Source organism: Microcebus murinus, chromosome 12 (assembly GCF_040939455.1).
Source record: "Microcebus murinus isolate Inina chromosome 12, M.murinus_Inina_mat1.0, whole genome shotgun sequence".
In the NCBI taxonomy this organism is placed as follows: Eukaryota; Metazoa; Chordata; class Mammalia; order Primates; family Cheirogaleidae; genus Microcebus; species Microcebus murinus.
The window spans coordinates 21,579,953-21,598,531 of record NC_134115.1 but is presented as its reverse complement, the minus strand read 5'-3'; the positions used below and the strand labels follow the sequence as shown (position 1 = coordinate 21,598,531).

General features: G+C 35.1%; 1 protein-coding gene across 3 annotated transcripts in view; it reads left to right on the top strand.

The window, feature by feature from the left end:
• Positions 1-18,579, top strand: part of VPS13A (vacuolar protein sorting 13 homolog A) — a 221,528-nt gene that overhangs the window by 34,780 nt on the left and 168,169 nt on the right. For all 3 annotated transcript variants that reach the window (XM_020289260.2, XM_012759772.3, XM_012759771.3), the window contains exons 11-17: positions 1,455-1,582; positions 1,775-1,881; positions 2,792-2,963; positions 6,927-6,989; positions 7,470-7,602; positions 8,381-8,475; positions 8,788-8,930. In XM_020289260.2, coding sequence (XP_020144849.2) covers positions 1,455-1,582; positions 1,775-1,881; positions 2,792-2,963; positions 6,927-6,989; positions 7,470-7,602; positions 8,381-8,475; positions 8,788-8,930 — 841 coding nt within the window. The remainder of the gene's footprint in view (positions 1-1,454; positions 1,583-1,774; positions 1,882-2,791; positions 2,964-6,926; positions 6,990-7,469; positions 7,603-8,380; positions 8,476-8,787; positions 8,931-18,579) is intronic.

Below are 18,579 nucleotides of genomic sequence, written 5' to 3'. Positions count from 1 at the left end.
CTGAATCAGAAACTCGGGGGTTGAAGCTCAGCATTTGATGTTTTAATAATCTTTCCAGGTGATTCTGATTAGTACTCAAGTTTGAGAACCACTGGAATAGTGTAGGGGTTGGACATTTATTTATTTATTTTTTTTGTAAAGGGCCACATAGTAAATTAAGTATTTTGCATATTGTAAGCCATATATAGTCTGTGGCACATATTCTTCTTTGTTTCTTTTAAACAACTCTTTAAAAATGTGAAGATCATTTTTGACTAACTGGCCATACAAAAACAGACTGTGACATGGATTTGGCTGATCAGCCTGGATTAGAGGACTGTTGTGTGACTGCTCAGTAGTAGCATTAGGAACCCACTTCAGATTTATGACATTAAAGTGACACTGAGCAGTGTGATCATACGTGTTTTTTCCCCAGCCACATTCAGCTGCTTATATAGCCACATGTACAGTTGAATTTTGCTTGGCAAGTACTGACGAAGTGAGAATGACAGGGGAGTTAAGGGTCAAGGCAAGAAAATAATTAGAATAACTGATGGTGGAATTTCAGTAGGGTGGGGATGGTACCAAGAACATGAAGCAGAGAGGATCAATGAATTATAGGTCTAGGGTACTGTCTGTCACCAACCCACAGATTTATTTATCTTGTTGCAGTGTAAAATGGAATGTAGAAGAAAGAGCAAGATCTTTAAGCTTTTATTTCTATTCGAATAAGAAATAGTTTTGAATATTTAATATGTGAAAACTTAAGTGTTAGTTCATAGGGATGATTAAAACAAAAGGAATATATTATCTTTGTTTAAAAATTAGCTTAAATTTAATGATCTCTGTCTAGATTCTACTTTTACTGTTCTTTCTCTGCATGGTTAAAATTCTTCTTGGCACTAAATACAAAGAGTTGAGATGAATTTTTCTTAGATTGTGGGTTGACCCAACCAGATTGTGGGTTGAGCAAGCAGGTATTCCTGGGCAAATTCTCACTCCTCTCCCCCATCCATTTATCAGTTAAAAGGAGGAACAGGTGGAAACAGAGAAATTGATCACAAATTCAGAAATTATAATTATGTAATGGAAATCAATGTTAGATACAATCTTTTTTCCTCTTAGGATTTCTAATGTTCATTCATCCCACTAAACTATGTACATTAATTGGACCATTTTTCCTTATAGAGAATGTTTCTACTTTTAAGGGTTATATTGGTGTTTTGAGGGGCAGCTCAATGAACCTTCATTGTACGTATGAATTAAAAGTAGGAAAAAAATAAAAGAATCTTTTCCATTAGTTAAGGAACTGTTTGGGTCATCTGACCAAATCATAGCAGTGTGGACATCTGGGAACTGTAGTAAAAGGGTATAAAAGAAATGAAAAGCAGTGTTTTCAACTTGATCCTTTTAGTGCCTTGAGACATTTGAAATATAACTCAATTTAATTTTTTTCAATTTGTATTATTTTGCAGTATTTCGCCCCATATCTGCTAATGCCAAACTGCAGATGAATCGTCGATCAGATTTTGATTTTTCTGCCCCCAAAATAAAACTGGATGTTGAGTTACATAACATAGCAATTGAATTTAATAAACCACAGGTGATTTTCTTTAATGAAATTTTGAACTATGAGCTATTATTTGATAAAAACAAAACAGATTTTAAATATATTTCTGAAATTCACATTATATAGTAACATTTCTTTTAAAAGTCAATAATTTAACTTTATCTTCAATAATTGAACAAAAGTTTTGAAACATTAAAGTGTTTTAATTTATCTATTCTTATTTAGTATTTTAGTGTTATGGAGCTTCTTGAATCAATTGATATGATGACACAAAATCTACCCTACAGGAAATTCAAACCTGATGTACCTCTTCACTACCATGCCAGGGAATGGTAAATGCCTTAAATTTGTTTTTCCTTTTTGGAAGATTTAAAAAATGTAGCATAAAAGTAAAGTTTTTTTTTTAAGAAAAAATTTTAAGATATTCTTTTTAAAGTGTGATACAAACAATAATTGATTTATGGCTGGAAATGTATGTAGCTGCTTTAGCTTATTAAGTTAATGAAATTGAGTTAAGGGATTCTTTTAACACAGTTTACAACTAGAGATACTAGAATACCATAGTTTTCATTTACTATAAAGGGATCATCATTTTTGGAATTATTAAAAAACTATATCCTGGTATGTTTTCTAGCAGTGTCTTTTTTTCTTTCACTAAACTTCCTTATCAGATACAGTAAACCTGGATTACTAAGCCTGTATTTTACAACCTATAAGTTATGGAGTCTATGCAGTATAACCCGATTTTAAAATTCAAAAGTCTTGTTATTCCAGTTTTTAAGCTATTCTCTAATTTCTAGAAGTTACAATTACTCTTTCAGTTGACTATGTTAGTTATCATGGCTAAAATATTATTTGCCAATTAATGCCTTACTAGTTCTTGTGTAGCACTATATTTATTTTTTATTTTTTATTTTAATTATAATTTTTTATTTTTAATTTTTAAATGCAAATTTAATTGCATAATTTAAATTTAAATGCATAATTTTTAAATGCATGCTATATTTATTTTTTAAAAAATTGAATGATTTTGTTTATTTTCACTTAGGAAAGAGGTAAGATTAATAATGGATTAATACAAACATGGTTCAGTAAAAAGGAAGTGCTAAGATAATACACCATTTTCATAGTCTCTGTTGATATAGTTATTTATGTTGTTACACTAGAAGCAATACCAGTTATATTTCATACTGTGATTTGTGGGTGTTAAGTGTTGGGTTTTTCTTTTTGTTTTTTAACTAGGTGGGTTTATGCTATACGTGGTGTTCTTGAAGTAAATGTTTGCCCTGCCTTACGGATGTGGTCATGGAAGCATATTCGTGAACATAGGCAAAAAGTGAAGAAATATAAAGAACTGTATAAAAAAAAATTAACAAGTAAGAAGCCATCTGGTGAAATTCTCATGTCTTTGGAGGTTAGCATTTTAAAAAAATTGTTGAATGTTTTGTACTACATAACTCCTTCTCAGTCTTTAGTGACTTAATATTTCCTACTCATTTACTCTAATTTTTGCTGACCATCTCTCTTTGTTTTACTTAGACTTTTTTGTACTTCTGTTCTTAATTTCACTTGAATACAAGATCTGGTGAAATTCTCCTGTGAGCTTTTGAAATTTGAGGTTATTCTCAATTTGAAGGAATTAAGATTCATGCATATAGTAATTTGAAGCCTCTATTTATTATGGCGTTTTTAACCTTAAGCCTAAAAAGTGTTTGCTCCGTTGATTCTGAACTTCTCTGTGTTGGTACCAAAGCCTTGTGTCACCACTATGTTTCTTCTATGTTAGCATCTAACTGTGTGTTAATTAAAATTTTCTTGTCTTCTGTATGTATAGTGCACATTCTTATAGCCATGGATGTGCTCATTTATGCCATCTGTCTTTCCTCATCTCTTTTCTTATCCCAGTTCTACTCATCCCTAGGGTTCTGTATCTCTGGCATGAACTTCGCTAAATTCTTTGCTTATACACAGCTCTTTTTCTCTTAATTCTTGTCATATCTCTAGTCTTTACCAGCAACTTTATGTTTAATTATTTGGTTTAAGATATTATGTTTTAATTAGTCTTATCTTTTAGCATTATGGCATATTTCAAAAGGGACTCTTTTGCAGATGGTTGAAGTGTAGCTTAGAGAAACTAAGAAGAGTTAGCCTCATGAAATGAATGTAACCATTCTAAATCCAGAGTGGATTTCTAATTAGTAACTCCCTAAAGATTGAGTTTTACTTTAATTTTCAAGATGAGAGACTTTCCAAAACCCTAGATGTTCCGAAGACCTAGGGTCTATTAGGAATGCTTCGGTTTAGAGACTTCTTCGGGGTGGTTTCAGATTTTTTTACTTAGTTTTAAATCTTAACCTGAATCTTTCATGTCTGCTGGACAGCAGAACCCTGAGTTAAGTTGGTTTTCTGATAATAGCAGGTAGTGGTTGCTTCTCTTGGGGAAAATATGGCTTGAGATTGAAATTCTCAAAAGCAATTGTGAGTGTGTATAGCTATGGTGAAAGATATAGCTTATCTCAGTTTATTTCAATAACCACAATTTTGAAAAGGATAAACATTAAAAATACAAGTTTTAAGTATATCTAGGTCTACTTGGAATGCAGACATATCTCATTTTATTGCACCTTGCTTTATTGTGCTTCGCAGTTATTGTGGTTTTTACAAATTGAAGGTTTATGGCAACTCTGCCTTGAGCAAGTTTGTCGATGCCATTTTTCCAACAGAAATGTATTCAATTGTATTCAGTGTATTCATTTCATGTTTTGTCTGTCACATTTTGGGAATTCTCACAATATTTCAGACTTTTTTATTATTATATCAGTTATGGGGATCTGTGATCTTTGCTGTTACTATTATTATTGTTTTGCTAGTATTATTATTGTTTTGGGGAACCACAAACTACATCCATATAAGACAGTGGACTTAGTAAATGTTACATGTGTTTTGACTGCTTCACAAACTGGCCATTTTTCCTGACTCTCTTATTCTCCCTGAGCCACCCTATTTTCTGAGACAGAATATTGAAATTAGACCAATTAATCACAATATGAAGGCCTCTCCTCTAAGTGTTCAAGTGAAAGGAAGAGACACACATTTCATTTAAATAAAAAGCTAGAAATGATTAAGCTTAATGAGGAAGGCATGTCAATAGGCAAGATAGGCCTAAAGCTAGGTCTCTTGTGCCAAACAGTTAGCCAAGTTGTGAATGCAAAGAAAAGTTCTTGAAGGAAATTAGAAGTACTTCCCCAGGGAACACATGAATGATAAGAAAGTGAAACATCCTTATTGCTGATATGGAGAAAGTTTTAGTGATTTGGCTAGAAGATCAAACCAGCCACAGCATTCTAAGCCCAAACCTGATCCAGAGCAAAGCCCTAGCTCTCTTCAATTCAATGAAGGCTGAGAGGAGTGAGGAAGCCGAAGAAGAAAAGTTTGAGGCTAGCAGAAGTTGGTTTATGAGGCTTAAGGAAAGAAGCCATCTCTATAATATAAAGTGCGAGGTGAAGCAGCAAGCGCTGAGACAAAAACTGCCAGTGTTATCCAGAAGATTTAGCTGAAGTCATTGATGAAAGTGGCTACATGAAACAACAGGTTTTCAGTGTAGATGAAACAGCCTTCTTTGGAAGAAGATGTTATCTAAATTTTCATAGCTGGAGAGGAGAAATCAATACCTGGGTTCAAAGGACAGGCTGACTCTTGTTAGAGGATAATGCAACTGATAACTTTAAGTCATTGCTCATTTACCATTCTAAAAATCCTAGGCCCCAGAGCCCTTAAGAATTATACCAAATCTACTCTGCCTATGCTCTATAAATGGAACAACAAAGCCTGGATGACAGTGAATCTGTTTACAGCATGGTTTACTGAATATTTTAAGCTCACTGTTGAGACCTACTGCTTAGAAAAAAAGCTTCCTTTCAAAATATTACTGCTTATTGACAATGTACCTAGTCACACAAGAGCTCTATTGGAGATGTGCAAGGAGATTGTTTTCATGCCTGCAAACACAACACCCATTCTGTGGTCCATGGATCAAGGAGTAATTTCAACATTCAAGTCTTATGTAAGAAATACATTTTGTAATGTAATAGCTCCCTTACAAAATAATTAGTGATTCCTCTCATAGATCTGGGCAAAGTAAATTGAAAACTGAGTCTGGAAAGAATTTACCATTCTGGATGCCATTAAGAGCCTTTGTGATTCATGGGATGAGGTTAAAATATCAACAGGAGTTTGGAAGTTGATTCCAACTCTCATGAGTGACTTTGAGGGGTTCAAGACTTCAGTGGAGGAAGTATCTGCAGACATGGTAGAAATAACAAGAGAACTAGAATTAGAAGTGGAGCTTGAAGATGTGACTGAATTGCTGCAATCCTATGGTAAAACTTGAACAGATGAGTTGCTTATTATGGAAGAGCAAAGAAAATGCTTTCTTGAGATGAAATCTATTCCTGGTGAAGATACTGTGAACGTTATTAAAATGGCAACAAAGGGTTTAGAATATTACATAAATTTAGTTGATAAAGCAGCAGCAGCAGCAGCAGGGTTTGAGAGGATTGACTGTAATTTGAAAGAAATTCTACTTTGGGTAAAATGCTATCAAACAGTATCACATGCTACAGAGAAATCTTTTGTGAAAGGAAGGGTCAATTGATGCGGCAAACTTCATTACCAAGAAATTGCCACAGTCACTCCAACATTCAGCAGCCACCAACCTGATCAGTCCACAGCCACCAACATCGAGGCAAGATGTTGCACTGGCGAAAAGATTACAAATAACTCTTTGAAGGTTCAGATGATTGTTAATATTTTTGAGCAATACCATACTTTTAAATTAAGGTATATACATTGTTTTTTAGACATGCCATTGTAGACTCCATAGACTGCACTATAGTTTAAACATAATTTTTTTATATGCACTAGGAAACCAAAAGAATTTTTCTGATTTGCTTTATTGCAGTGGTCTGGAACCCAACCTGCAATATCTCAAGTTATGCCTCTATCTTAATAATGACATACAAACTGTACATATAATATGGAATTGTAATTATATTTTTAGTTGAAAAATGTCACTAATATATTTACCCTTAGTTGTAATTGAAACTCAAATATAAGTCATTTTAAACAGTGCATGTATGTATCTTTCCGTGTTTGTAACTCTGTAACTCTCACATGTGTGACGTGATTTCATTTTTCAAAAAGTCACTCTAATTTCCAAGCTGATATATGTTCAAGCTTGCTTCCTAGGATTTAACCAGGTACATTATATTGATAGATATTGTGTTTTTTGTTTCCTATTATAGTTTTTATTTAATGTAGCACTTTGATAAATTATATACTTATGTAAAAGTTAATATATTTTCATTTGTATTTTCAGGAGTTGGAAAAAGCACTGGATGTCTTTAACATAACTATAGCTAGACAGCAGGCAGAAGTTGAGGTAATTCTAAATTATTTTTCAATTAGTAAAAATAAATCTGAATTCCATATAGCTATGGCAGACATTGTGATGTTATTAGTATTGTGCTTTAACCTATTGTTTTCTAGAAAGGGTTCAATTTTGCTTTTTTGTGTTATAAGAAAATTTGATTTACTATTAGCCACATTCATTTAAGTCAGACAGGTTTCTATGGGAAAAATTTTTTTTCTAAATAATTTGGCTTATCAAATATTCATATGAAGGTGAAAAGCCATCTTTTTTTTCAATCATTGCTCTTGTAAAACAGTGGGGAGAACTCTATAGTATCCCTAAACTCTTATGTTTGGTTAACATTCTAGTTGCTATGTTCTGTTGTTAGTGTGTATATTATTTACATTCATTTGCTTAAGTAGCTAAGTTCTGGAAATACCATGTGTCTATTTCTTTCAATTGCTAAATAAAAGATAATTTATCATTTATTGGAAAATTTATTCCTTTTAGGTGAAGAAAGCTGGACTCAGGATTTATAAAGAAGGGGTAAAATATCCAGAGGATAATAAAGGATGGTTTGGTTGGCTGTGGTCTTCTTGGTCAGAAAAAAATATTAATGAACAACCAGATATTAAACCTGGAAGTATGTCCATTTCATTTTACATTATAGTCAATCATTGAGTATGAGAAAGTTTTGCAAAAAAAGTTCTCTAAAGTAAATAGATATTTTAAGTAGTTATTTGATATGTAGTTTAAAATTACTGAAACATTTAAAAATATATATGTTAAATAAAAATTAAATTAAAAAATTTTAATCTTACTAATGCTTACAAAAGAGCTTTATGCCCAGAGGAGTCAGTAAACACATAGATAAAAAATAAGATAAAAATTCCAAAATGGATTAAGCCATTATAAATTTTTATTTAAGTGTTTCCTGCAAAGATTTTTGTTGTTTTTAGCTAAATGTTTAAGATCATAGCCTTGGAGGCTTACAGGCTTAGCTGTGTGTCTTACTTAGGTCTGTCACTTATTGCAGTGTGTCTCTGGTGAGTTATTTAAGCTCAGGAAACCTCAGTTTTATCATCTGGAACGTGGAAAAATTATAATACTAATACTGTCTACTTTGTATGCTGAGTGTCTTGATTCACACAGTGCTATTAAATGCCTAATACAGTTAGCTATTTTTTGAGCTAATACAAATATTTAGAAATTTATATTGTTAAATTTACATATTTAGCAGTTTATATTTTTGGAGAATTACTTATAAAATTGCCAGTGCCATTCTAAAATTCATTGTTTATAATTTCTTAAAAGCATTAGAAAAAGTAAATTTTGCATTTCCTTTATTAAAGGTAGACAAATTATGTGTTAATTTTGTATTTTCATTTAAGAATACAAAGCACTTTTTTAATGATTTGTAGCTCTTGAAGAAATGTTGACACCTGAAGAAAAAGCTTTACTCTATGAAGCAATTGGTTATAGTGAAACAGCAGTTGATCCAACCTTGCCAAAAACAGTAAGATGGTTTTTGCCTTATACCTTGGAATTTAATATTATATATGTCTATTTTTAATCCTCTTAAAAATATATGTTATTGACTTACTCTGTGATCTGTTTCTGGATCTATAATTGCATTTAGTATTTAATTTCCAAGGGAGGGATAAAAATTATCTCTTGATTTTTTTGTTGTTTTTGTGGTGATTCCTTAATAAAATGTGATTTTAAAGTATTTTGTGGTTTTTGAAATGAATAGACCATAAGAATAAGATTATTTTTGGTGTTTATATATACATATATATTTTTTTATTTTCTTCTGAATATATTCTAGTTTGAAGCCATGAAGTTTTTTGTTCACTTGAAAAGTATGTCTATTGTTCTAAGAGAAGATCATGAAAAACCTGAGCTGTTAGATATTGTAGTAGAAGAATTTAGCATTTTGATGGTACAAAGACCAGGAGGACAAGCAATAAAGTAAGCATTTATTTTTTTATCATATAAGAAAAAAATTTCACTGTAAGATTGGAAGTCAGATCATAATCTTGCTGTCTTTTTAAAGGTTTAATGTGTCCTTTTGTGTTTTTAAGAACTTAGTTTTTCTTTTCAATAATATATATTTTGGAATTAATAAAATAATGTTCAGTAGAAAACTGCAGGCCAATGAAACATACAAGGACATTAAATAATAATAGAAAAATGATCAGAAATTATACCATACCAAGGATGTTGGTACTTTGAGACAGGAGTCTGCCAGCCTCCTTATTTGTTGGTAAATTAATAAACTACTTTTTCCTTCTCCTCAAATCACTTGTCCTCGTTCTTCTGATATGCCTTCGGGGACAAGTGCCTAACCTTTGGTAACAGAATTTGGCATCCCTGGTTGGGCCCACCGTGCAACTGCTGGAAGAGGCAGGGAGCAGCCCTGGGTCTAAGGTGTGGGTCTTTGCATGTAGGAGCAACTTCTTTTCGAGGTGAGAGAGCAAGGGACAGCCCTAGCAGCTGCTGGAGCCTGTTTTAGCTGTGGGGCCCATCCCTGTCTCCCTGAAATAGATGCAGCTCCCTGAAACCCCAACTGAGTTGAGGAGAAGGAAATGAATTTGGAAAGTGTTCAGATGCCAGGCCATTTGCGGGTAAGTTCTCTGATGTGCATGCTGAGACCCTTGATTCTACCCATTTGGGGAGGGTTTTGAATTCTCCAGCTCTGCAGCAGGACATTCATTTAGGACCTTATCAGGCCATTTATTTTGAGGCACCTTTTGGGGGTGGAAGTAATGAGGTTGAGGGGAACTAGGGAACCTGATTTGAATTTGGAGCTCATTTGCAGTTCCTAGGGAACAGGGGGACTAAGCCACCATTTGAGATAGGTTTCTCATGGAATTGGGGGATTAGGCCACGCATTTCAGGAGGGTTTTGAACCATCCAGCTTTGTAAGGGAATTTGTTAAAGGCCCAGGGAATGGGCTATTAGGCCACCCATTGGGGAGCGTTTTAACCCTTCCAGCTGTTTGGGGTGGTGTTTGTCTTCTTTGGATTCCCATTTGTTTGATAGGCCCTGGAATTTTTGTAGCCCTAGTATTGACTATTACTTGTGAGTTTTCTTGTAATATAAGGAATCACCATCTCAAAGCCCCTTGGGAAAAACTTTGGCTAACTATAGCCTATATATAAACCTATATGTAAAGAGAAGTATTATTATAATCCAATGTGTGCTGAAATGTGAGGAGAAGTGACCATTAAATGGAAATTCATATTTAATTGATAGGTGTTGGCATTTTAGATTGTTTGTGTTAGGATTCCCTATATTGTTTGTGTTTGATTGTAAGATTTTGTCTGAGTTTTTGTACCTATGTCTAAAGATTATTATGATACTACTTACCTGGCAAGTGAGGAAAAATGTTGGTTGGTACTGCTTGTGTGGAGTGTGAGAAAAAGTGGTCATTGGTGGTCTGGTTTATTCTGAGCTCCTGTACCCGCTGGAACCCTCACAGCCACCAGGGTGAGGCACTAGGCAGGGCCACAGCCCCGGGCAGACAACAGGAGGGAGTACTGGAGCACATGGCCCCCTGCTGAGTGGCACACAGCAAAGGGAAGGAACACCTGCTGCCACTGCCATCTTGGCACCATGGAAGGGGCCAAGGAGGCAGCTGCCTGAATTAACTCTTAAGTCCGATGCCCAGTAAATTATTTCTTGGGGTTTTGAATGGTCTCTCCCTGCAGCAAACTCAGTTTGGACCAAAAGGAAGCCCTGGCCATAGCAGGGCAATTTACAGCAATATTGGATAGAGGGCTTGAAATGTGCAAGAACAGACAGCAGGGTTCTTTGAGATAGTCAAAAGGAATGGACAAAAAAGCTACTCCAGACGGACTTTTTGTAAAGAAGGACCTTGAAAGGCACATTCCCCCAAATTGCAAAAGATTCTGGGTCCAGGTAGCCTCCAGGAAAGCAAATAGTTTTTTTTAAGTCCAGGACTCAGACAGCAAAGGAGCGACCTGGATCCCCCTGCCTCCAAATATCCCCACAGGAGCTGTAGGCAAAATTGACAGTGGGGACTTGATTGGCACTAGGAAAAGGATAACTAAATGTGTTTTTATGATTGTACATGTTCATGGTGCCCTTTGGAAGGAAAAGGGTCTCCTGATGGCAGAAAATAAGGATAAGGATATTAAGTATTCTACCAAAATAATAGCCCTAGTACAGGCTGTGGCTGAGCCCAAACAGTGGTCAGCATGACAAAAAGAAATCAGGCCACTGGCTGAGCTGCTAAGGAGGCTGCTAGAGGCAAGCTGTTCCTCAGGGCCTTGATACCCTGGCTAGATTTAGACCCTCTTAAAAGCTAAAGATTGGGGCTTTGACATTTGGGATGGCACAGCTAAATGAATACAGAAATCACATAGACTCGTTTCCTACCCAAAGCTTTAGTTCAGCCTCTTATGAGGTACTTGTATGAATACATTGGGAACATAGTAATGCCTTGATATATTTAGTGGGATCTCTGGGAGGACCTTGTTTACAACGAACTGTTTATGTGTTTGGGGTGGTGGGAACCCACCAGGTGGGGGTCCACCCTTTTGATGATTGACAGTATCACTCATATGCCTAGGCTTGTATTGGTAGATACCTTTTCAGGCTGGGTAGAGGCTTGTCCTATCTGGAGGAAAGAAGGGAACATGTGAGGTTACCAGAATCTTTCTGGAAGAAATCGCTCTGAGATGGGCTCCTACCAGGAGCTGAGAGGGCCCTTGCTGAGTTCCTGCATGTGTACAGAAACAGGCCTCAGAGGATGACAGGATGATGGATGTCAATGGTCTAGGGAAGGATGCCAAGCAAATGGAGAATAACATGCCTAGTGATGGAGGCCGTGGACAGATGGCTACAGAGACAACTCGACAGCTCAAGATATCACCATTTGACTACTCCATGACAGTGGCCATCGTGGGAATCTTTGCTTCCTGTCTTCTTCACTTGGATCTGTTACACAGTGTCCTGTGGTCGCTTATAAACTTCTTTGACTAGACCCCCAGTGGGAACTTTGCGAACCATTTCTCTAAAAAGCTGACACAGTGGATTCAGTGATCCTACAGGTCATCAAAATGTTCATAGGCTCCTTTCTTCCTCCAGAACAATAATGGACCCTCCTTTTTAGCAAAGGTAACCCAGCAAATAAGGAAAGCCCTATAACAATAATGGAAATCACATGGAACCCACCTAAAGTGGGATAAGGTATTGCCACCTGCCCTCCTCTGTATAAGGGTAGTCTTTTAGAAGCAGGCTTAAGTTAAGCCCCTAAAAATAGTTTATGATAGACCCTTCCTACCACCATGAGGTAAGTATGGTAATATAACCACGAGTAAAAGAAAATAGAATAAAACAGTACATCCAATGAGTGGGTTGGGTGCTAACCACTATACATGAGTTTGCCTCTTTCAGGTCCCTGTCCCAGTTGGAAACAGAAAAGTGAAAGGGACCCTGTGGAGTGTCTCTAACAACTCACACCTTCTTGAAATTGTCAGAAGTGAAACCTTGAGTCCATCATACCAAAGTAAAGAGATATAGCCCTTGATGGAAGGGCCAACCTTTAGGCTATCTAAAGTATCTGAGAAAAAGAAAAAAATGAAAATGATGATTTTTTTCCTAATCTTTCTTTGGCTATTTGTTCTGTCTATAGGATAGAGGAACAACTCCTTAGTGAGGATTTCCTGGGCTATCGCTTTTTCTGTTGATCTATCTTGTTGCTATGTATGTTATCCTAAACCTCGTTTCGTGCAAATATTTCTGTCCATGATTTCTGAATTTGCAGAAGCTGGTGTCTCAGATCACCTTCAGGGTGCAACTAATAGTCTGCACTCAGAGGTCCCATGTTTCTTTCCTATCCAGCCCTGTATTAGACATTATGTGCAAAGTGACAGGAAGGACCCATAATCCTACTGGTGTCTTAGATACCAAGAGGGGTAAAATCTCTCTTACCAGGTATCCTCCATCTCATCTTGTCAGTCCTTATGGTTGTAGTTGTTGCCTTTGTCCATTTTCACCTGGTAATCTGTTGTAAATCTGCCATTATGGGCCTAGTTTTCTTGTTCTTGTGATGTTTGCTGGTTTGGGTATCAGGGTCATGGCTGGCCTCAAAGGATGAGTTAGGAGGTATTTTCTCTTCCATTTTTTTGAAGACTTTGAGAAGGATTGTTATGTACTCTTCTTTAAATATTTTGTAGAATTTACTAGTGAAGCCATTTGGTCCTGGATTCTTCTTTGTTGAAAAGTTTGGATTGTTGATTTACACCTCATTGGTTATAGGTTTTACTGTAGACTTACAAATTTTGTAATAGATAATCATCTCAATTGATGCAGAAAAACATTTAACAAAATCAAAATCATTTTATGATTTTAAAAAAATTTAAAAATCCTTCAAAATATAAGAATACAAGGTCCTCCTTCAATGCAAAAACTTTCTTTTAGTTTTATAATACTATAGTAAAGTTTTATTGTAAATTGATAGTTTATAGGTTTATAGGTAAGACCTATAAGTTATAGTAACTTTTACTATAGGTTTTTAAGGTTATAGAAAGGTTTTACTTCTTATTAGTTATCTGATTTTCTATTTCTTTTTGAGGCAGTTTTTGTAATTTGTGTATTTCTAGGAATTTATCCATTTTATTTAGGTTATCTATTTTATTGATGTACTATTTCTTGCAGTATTCTTCTGTAAGGCCTTCTTATTCCTCTGAGGTCTGTAATAATGCCGCTACCTTCATTTCTAATTTTAGTTATTTGCATGTTCCCTCTTTTTTCCTTAGTTTAACTAAAAGTTTGTTAAGTATGTTGATCTTTTCAAAGTAGCAACTTTGGTTTCTTTCATTCTCCCTAGGGTTTTTGTCTTCTCTATTTCATTTGTCCGCTAATATGTATTATTTTATTTATCCTCTGAACTTTGAATTTAGTTTGCTCTTCTTTTTCTATTTCCTTAACTTGTAAAGTGAGGTTATTTATTTAATATCTTTCTTTTTTAATGTAGACATTTGCAGGTAAAAGTTTGCTTATGAACATAGTTTTGGGTACATTTTGTATATTTTGGGATATTATGTTTCATTTGCATTCATTTCAAAGTATTTTTTCTAATTTCTGTTGTGATTTTTTTTCTTTAACCCATTGATTGTCTAGGAATGTTTGTTTAATTTCCAAATATTCATGAATTTTTTCATTTTCTTTATGTTGGGTTTTGATTCTTTTATGATTGGAGAAGTCGCTTTGTATAATTACATTCTTTTTGTTGAGACTTGTTTTGTGGCCTGACATTTGGTTTATCCTGGAGAATGTTCCATGTCCCTATATTTGAGAAGAATGTATTTTGCCTTTGTTGGGTGGGGTGTTGTCTTACATCTAGTTGACTTTTAGTGTTGTTCAAGTTCTCTATTACTTTATTGTTCCATTGTCTAGATGTTCTTCCTTTATTAAAAGAGGGGCATTGAAGTCTCTAAATGTTATTATAGAGCTATTTATTTCTCCCTTCAATTCTGTCAATGTGTGATTCATATATTTTTGGAGCTCTGTTGTTTGGTGCACACATGTTCATAATTGTTATATCTTTGATGAATTAACCCTTTAATCACTATATGACCTTTTTCTCTTATAACAGTTTTTCATTTAAAGACTGTTTTATGTATCATTTTAACTACCCATTTAAAGACTGTTTTATGTATCATTTTAACTACCCATTTAAAGACTGTTTTATGTATCATTTTAACTACCCAGATGTCTTTTGGTTACTAATTGCATGGAATATCTTTTCCCATCCTTTCACTTTCAATCCATATGTGTCCTTGGATGTAAAATGAATTTCTTTTAGATATTATATTGATGGTCATTGACTTAGGTTATGTGTTTTGTTTTGTTTTGTTTTGTTTTATTTTATTTTATTTGAGACAGTCTTGCTCTGTTGCCTGGGCTAGAGTGCCGTCACATCAGGCTAGCTCACAGCAACCTCAAACTCCTGGGCTCCATCCTTCTGCCTCAGCCTCCCAAGTAGCTAGGACTACAGGCATGCACCACCATGCCTGGCTAATTTTTTCTATATATTTTTAGTTGTCCAGCTAATTTCTTTCTATTTTTAGTAGAGACGGGGTGTCACTTTTGCTCAAGGTGGTCTTGAACTCCTGACCTTGTCCTCCTGGCTGGGCCTCCCAGAGTGCTAGGATTATAGGTGTGAGCCACCACACCCAGCCTACGTTAGGTGTTTTAAATGCATTTTCAGTTTAGGATATTTTCAGCTTATAATGGGCTTATTGGGACATAATCCATTATAAATTGAGGAGAATCTGTATTGTTGCATCATACTTTTTTCCCCATTTTACCAGTCTCTATTTTTCATTTGGTACATTTAGTTCTATTTACATTTAAAGCAATTAATGACAGACAATGAATTCTGCCATTTTGCTATTTGTTTGCTATGTGTTTTACCTTTCCTTCCCTTAGTTCCTCCAATACTATCTTCTTTGATGTTTAAATTTTTTTGTACCTTTTTATTTCTTCCTCATTTCTTTTTCTGTATATATTTCAGTTATTTTGTTAGTGGCTATTAGGAGGATTACAGTTAACATTTTGAATTTAAGACAATCTAGTTTGAATTGAGAGTAACTTATATTTTTAATAGTGTATAAAATCTCTCTTCCTATGTAGCTCTGTTCTTCCTTTTTATGTTATCATTTTCACAAATTACCACTTTACCCATTGTGTGCCCATTAATCTAGACTTATAATTGTTTTTATGAATTTGTCTTTAAATCCTAGAGGAAATAAAAAGTTAAAAACCAAAAATACAACATTACTGCTTTCATTACTGTCTGGTATCCTCTTATTGCAGCCTTTAGGACTCCCTTTAACCTTTCTTGCAGGGTGAGACTACTAGTGATAAATGTTTCAGTTTTTGTTCGTCTGGAAATGTCTTAATTTCTCTTTCATTTTAGAAAGATAGTTTTGCCAGATACAGAATTCTTGGTTGACCTTTTGTTTTTTGGTTTATCACTTATATCATCTCACTTGCATTTGGCCTCCATGGTTTCTGATGAGAAATTAGGTGTTAATCTATTAAATATCACTTGTATGTGATGAGTTGCTTCTCTTGCTGCTTTAAAGATTTTCTTTGTTTTGTCTTTTGACAGTTTGATTATAATGTGTCTAAGTTTATCCTAATTGGTGATCTTTGAGCTTCCTGGATGTGTAGATTTGTGTCTTTTATCAAATTTGAGAAGGTTTTGGCCATTATTCCTTTACTTTTTTTTTTTTTTTTTTTTTAGACAGAGTCTCGCTTTGTTGCCTAGGCTAGAGTGAGTGCCATGGCGTCAGCCTAGCTCACAGCAACCTCAAACTCCTGGGCTCAAGCGATCCTTCTGTCTCAGCCTCCCAAGTAGCTGGGACTACAGGCATGCGCCACCATGCCCGGCTAATTTTTTTTTTTTTATATATATTAGTTGGCCAATTAGTTTCTTTCTATTTATAGTAGAGACGGGGTCTCGCTCTTGCTCAGGCTGGTTTCGAACTCCCGGCCTCGAGCAATCCACCTGCCTCAGCCTCCCAGAGAGCTAGGATTACAGGCGTGAGCCACCGCGCCCGGCTTACTTTTTTTTTAATCTCTTTCTTTTTCTTTTGTCCTGAGATTTCCATAATACATATGTTGGTCCTCTTGATGGTCTCCCACTTTAGGCACTGCTCATTGTTCTTCATTTTTCTTTTTGATCTTCAGACTCAGTAATTTCAGTTGTCGATATTAAGGTTTGTTGGTTCTTTCTTTTGGAGGCTCAGATCTTCTGTTGAACCTATCTACAGGTGGTCCATGACTCATGATAGTTCGACTTACGACTTTTTCACTTTAGAATGGTGCGAAAGTGGAATGCATTCAGTAGAAATTTTGAGTACCCATAAAACCATCCTATTCTTCACTTTCAGTATAATATTCAGTAAATTACACGAGATATTATAAAATAGGCTTTGTGTTACATGATTTTCCCTAGCTATAAGCTAATGTAACTATTCTGAGCCCGTTTAAGGTATGCTAGGCTAAGCTGTTATGTTCGGTTGGTTAGGTGTATTAAATGTGTTTTTGACTTAACAGTATTTTCAACTTACAATGGATTTATTGAGATATAACCCAGTTGTAAAATTGAAGATCATCTGTAGTGAATTTTTCATTTTAGCTGTTGTACTTTTCACCTCCAAAATTTCTACTTGGTTCTTTTTTTTTAATTTACAGTTTATGTTTCTTTATTTATATTCTCTGTTCATACATTAATTTCATAATTTTTTTAATTTTTCTGTTCATGGTTTTCTTTACCTCTTTGAAGTACTTAAGGCTGCTTATTTAGTATCTTGCTTAGTAAGCATAATGCCTGAGTTTTCCTTTTCTGTGTATGTTTTATAAAGTTTTTGTTTAAAACTGTGATTTGAGTCGTATAATGTGGTAACGGTGGAAATTAGATTCCCCCCCCTCACCAGGATTTACTGTTATTGATTATTGAGAGTTGCAGTTTTCCATTTGTTTACTTACTATAGTAGGTAGAATTGCATATGTCATTTCCTAACCTTCAGTACCTGTAAATGGAACCTTATTTGAAAATAGGTTCTATGCAGATACAGTCAAGTTAAGATGAATTCATGATGGATTAGTGTTGGCTTTAATCCAATGACTGGTATCCTTAAAAGAAAAGGGAAATTTGGATGCAGACTCAGAAAACTGAGACTGGAGAAAACAATTTGAAGACAAAACACAAGAAGAGAATGCCATGTGATGACATCTTCTTAGCTGTACCCAGAGAAAGTGTAAACTTTCTGTAACATGGTGTGGAAGCTGGTGATGGGAGATGGTAATAGCTCAGATGCCACAGACACTCCCTGTTCTTAACAAGTCATAGTAGATATTTTTGCATAAATGGTTTTCCATTTACCTTATGCCCTTAGGTCAATTTCCAGAGACTTCATAGTTTTCACCAGTTTCACTAGTTGGTTTGCATAGGGAGGGGTTGCTAAGCTCCTCGTATAGTCATTCTAGAAATCCTGCCTGGTGCTTGGTTTTTAAATGTTTATTTTTATTCTTACAAGAGGAAGTGCTTATAAAATTGTGTTAAACATGAAAGACTTTCTAGTTTTACACTGATTAAGCATTGTAGGAATTTTCTGTTATTTTAATTTTGGATTTTATTTATAAGTACACCACACATTGGCTTATCATAGTTTTCTTTTTTTTTGAGACAGAGTCTCACTTTGTTGCCCAGACTAGAGTGAGTGCCGTGGCATCAGCCTAGCTCACAGCAACCTCATACTCCTGGGCTCAAGCAATCCTCCTGCCTCAGCCTTCCAAGTGGCTGGGACTACAGGCATGTGCCACCATGCCCGGCTAATTTTTTCTATATATATATTAGTTGGCCAATTAATTTCTTTCTATTTATAGTAGAGACGGGGTCTTGCTCTTACTCAGGCTGGTTTTGAACTTCTGACCTTGAGCAGTCCACCCACCTCGGCCTCCCAGAGTGCTAGGATTACAGGGGCTTGGCCTATCATAGTTTTCTAACATAGAAATCAACATGTGAAATAGGATTCTTTGTGAATTAATTTATGTCAGTTCAGAGAAATCATTGTAT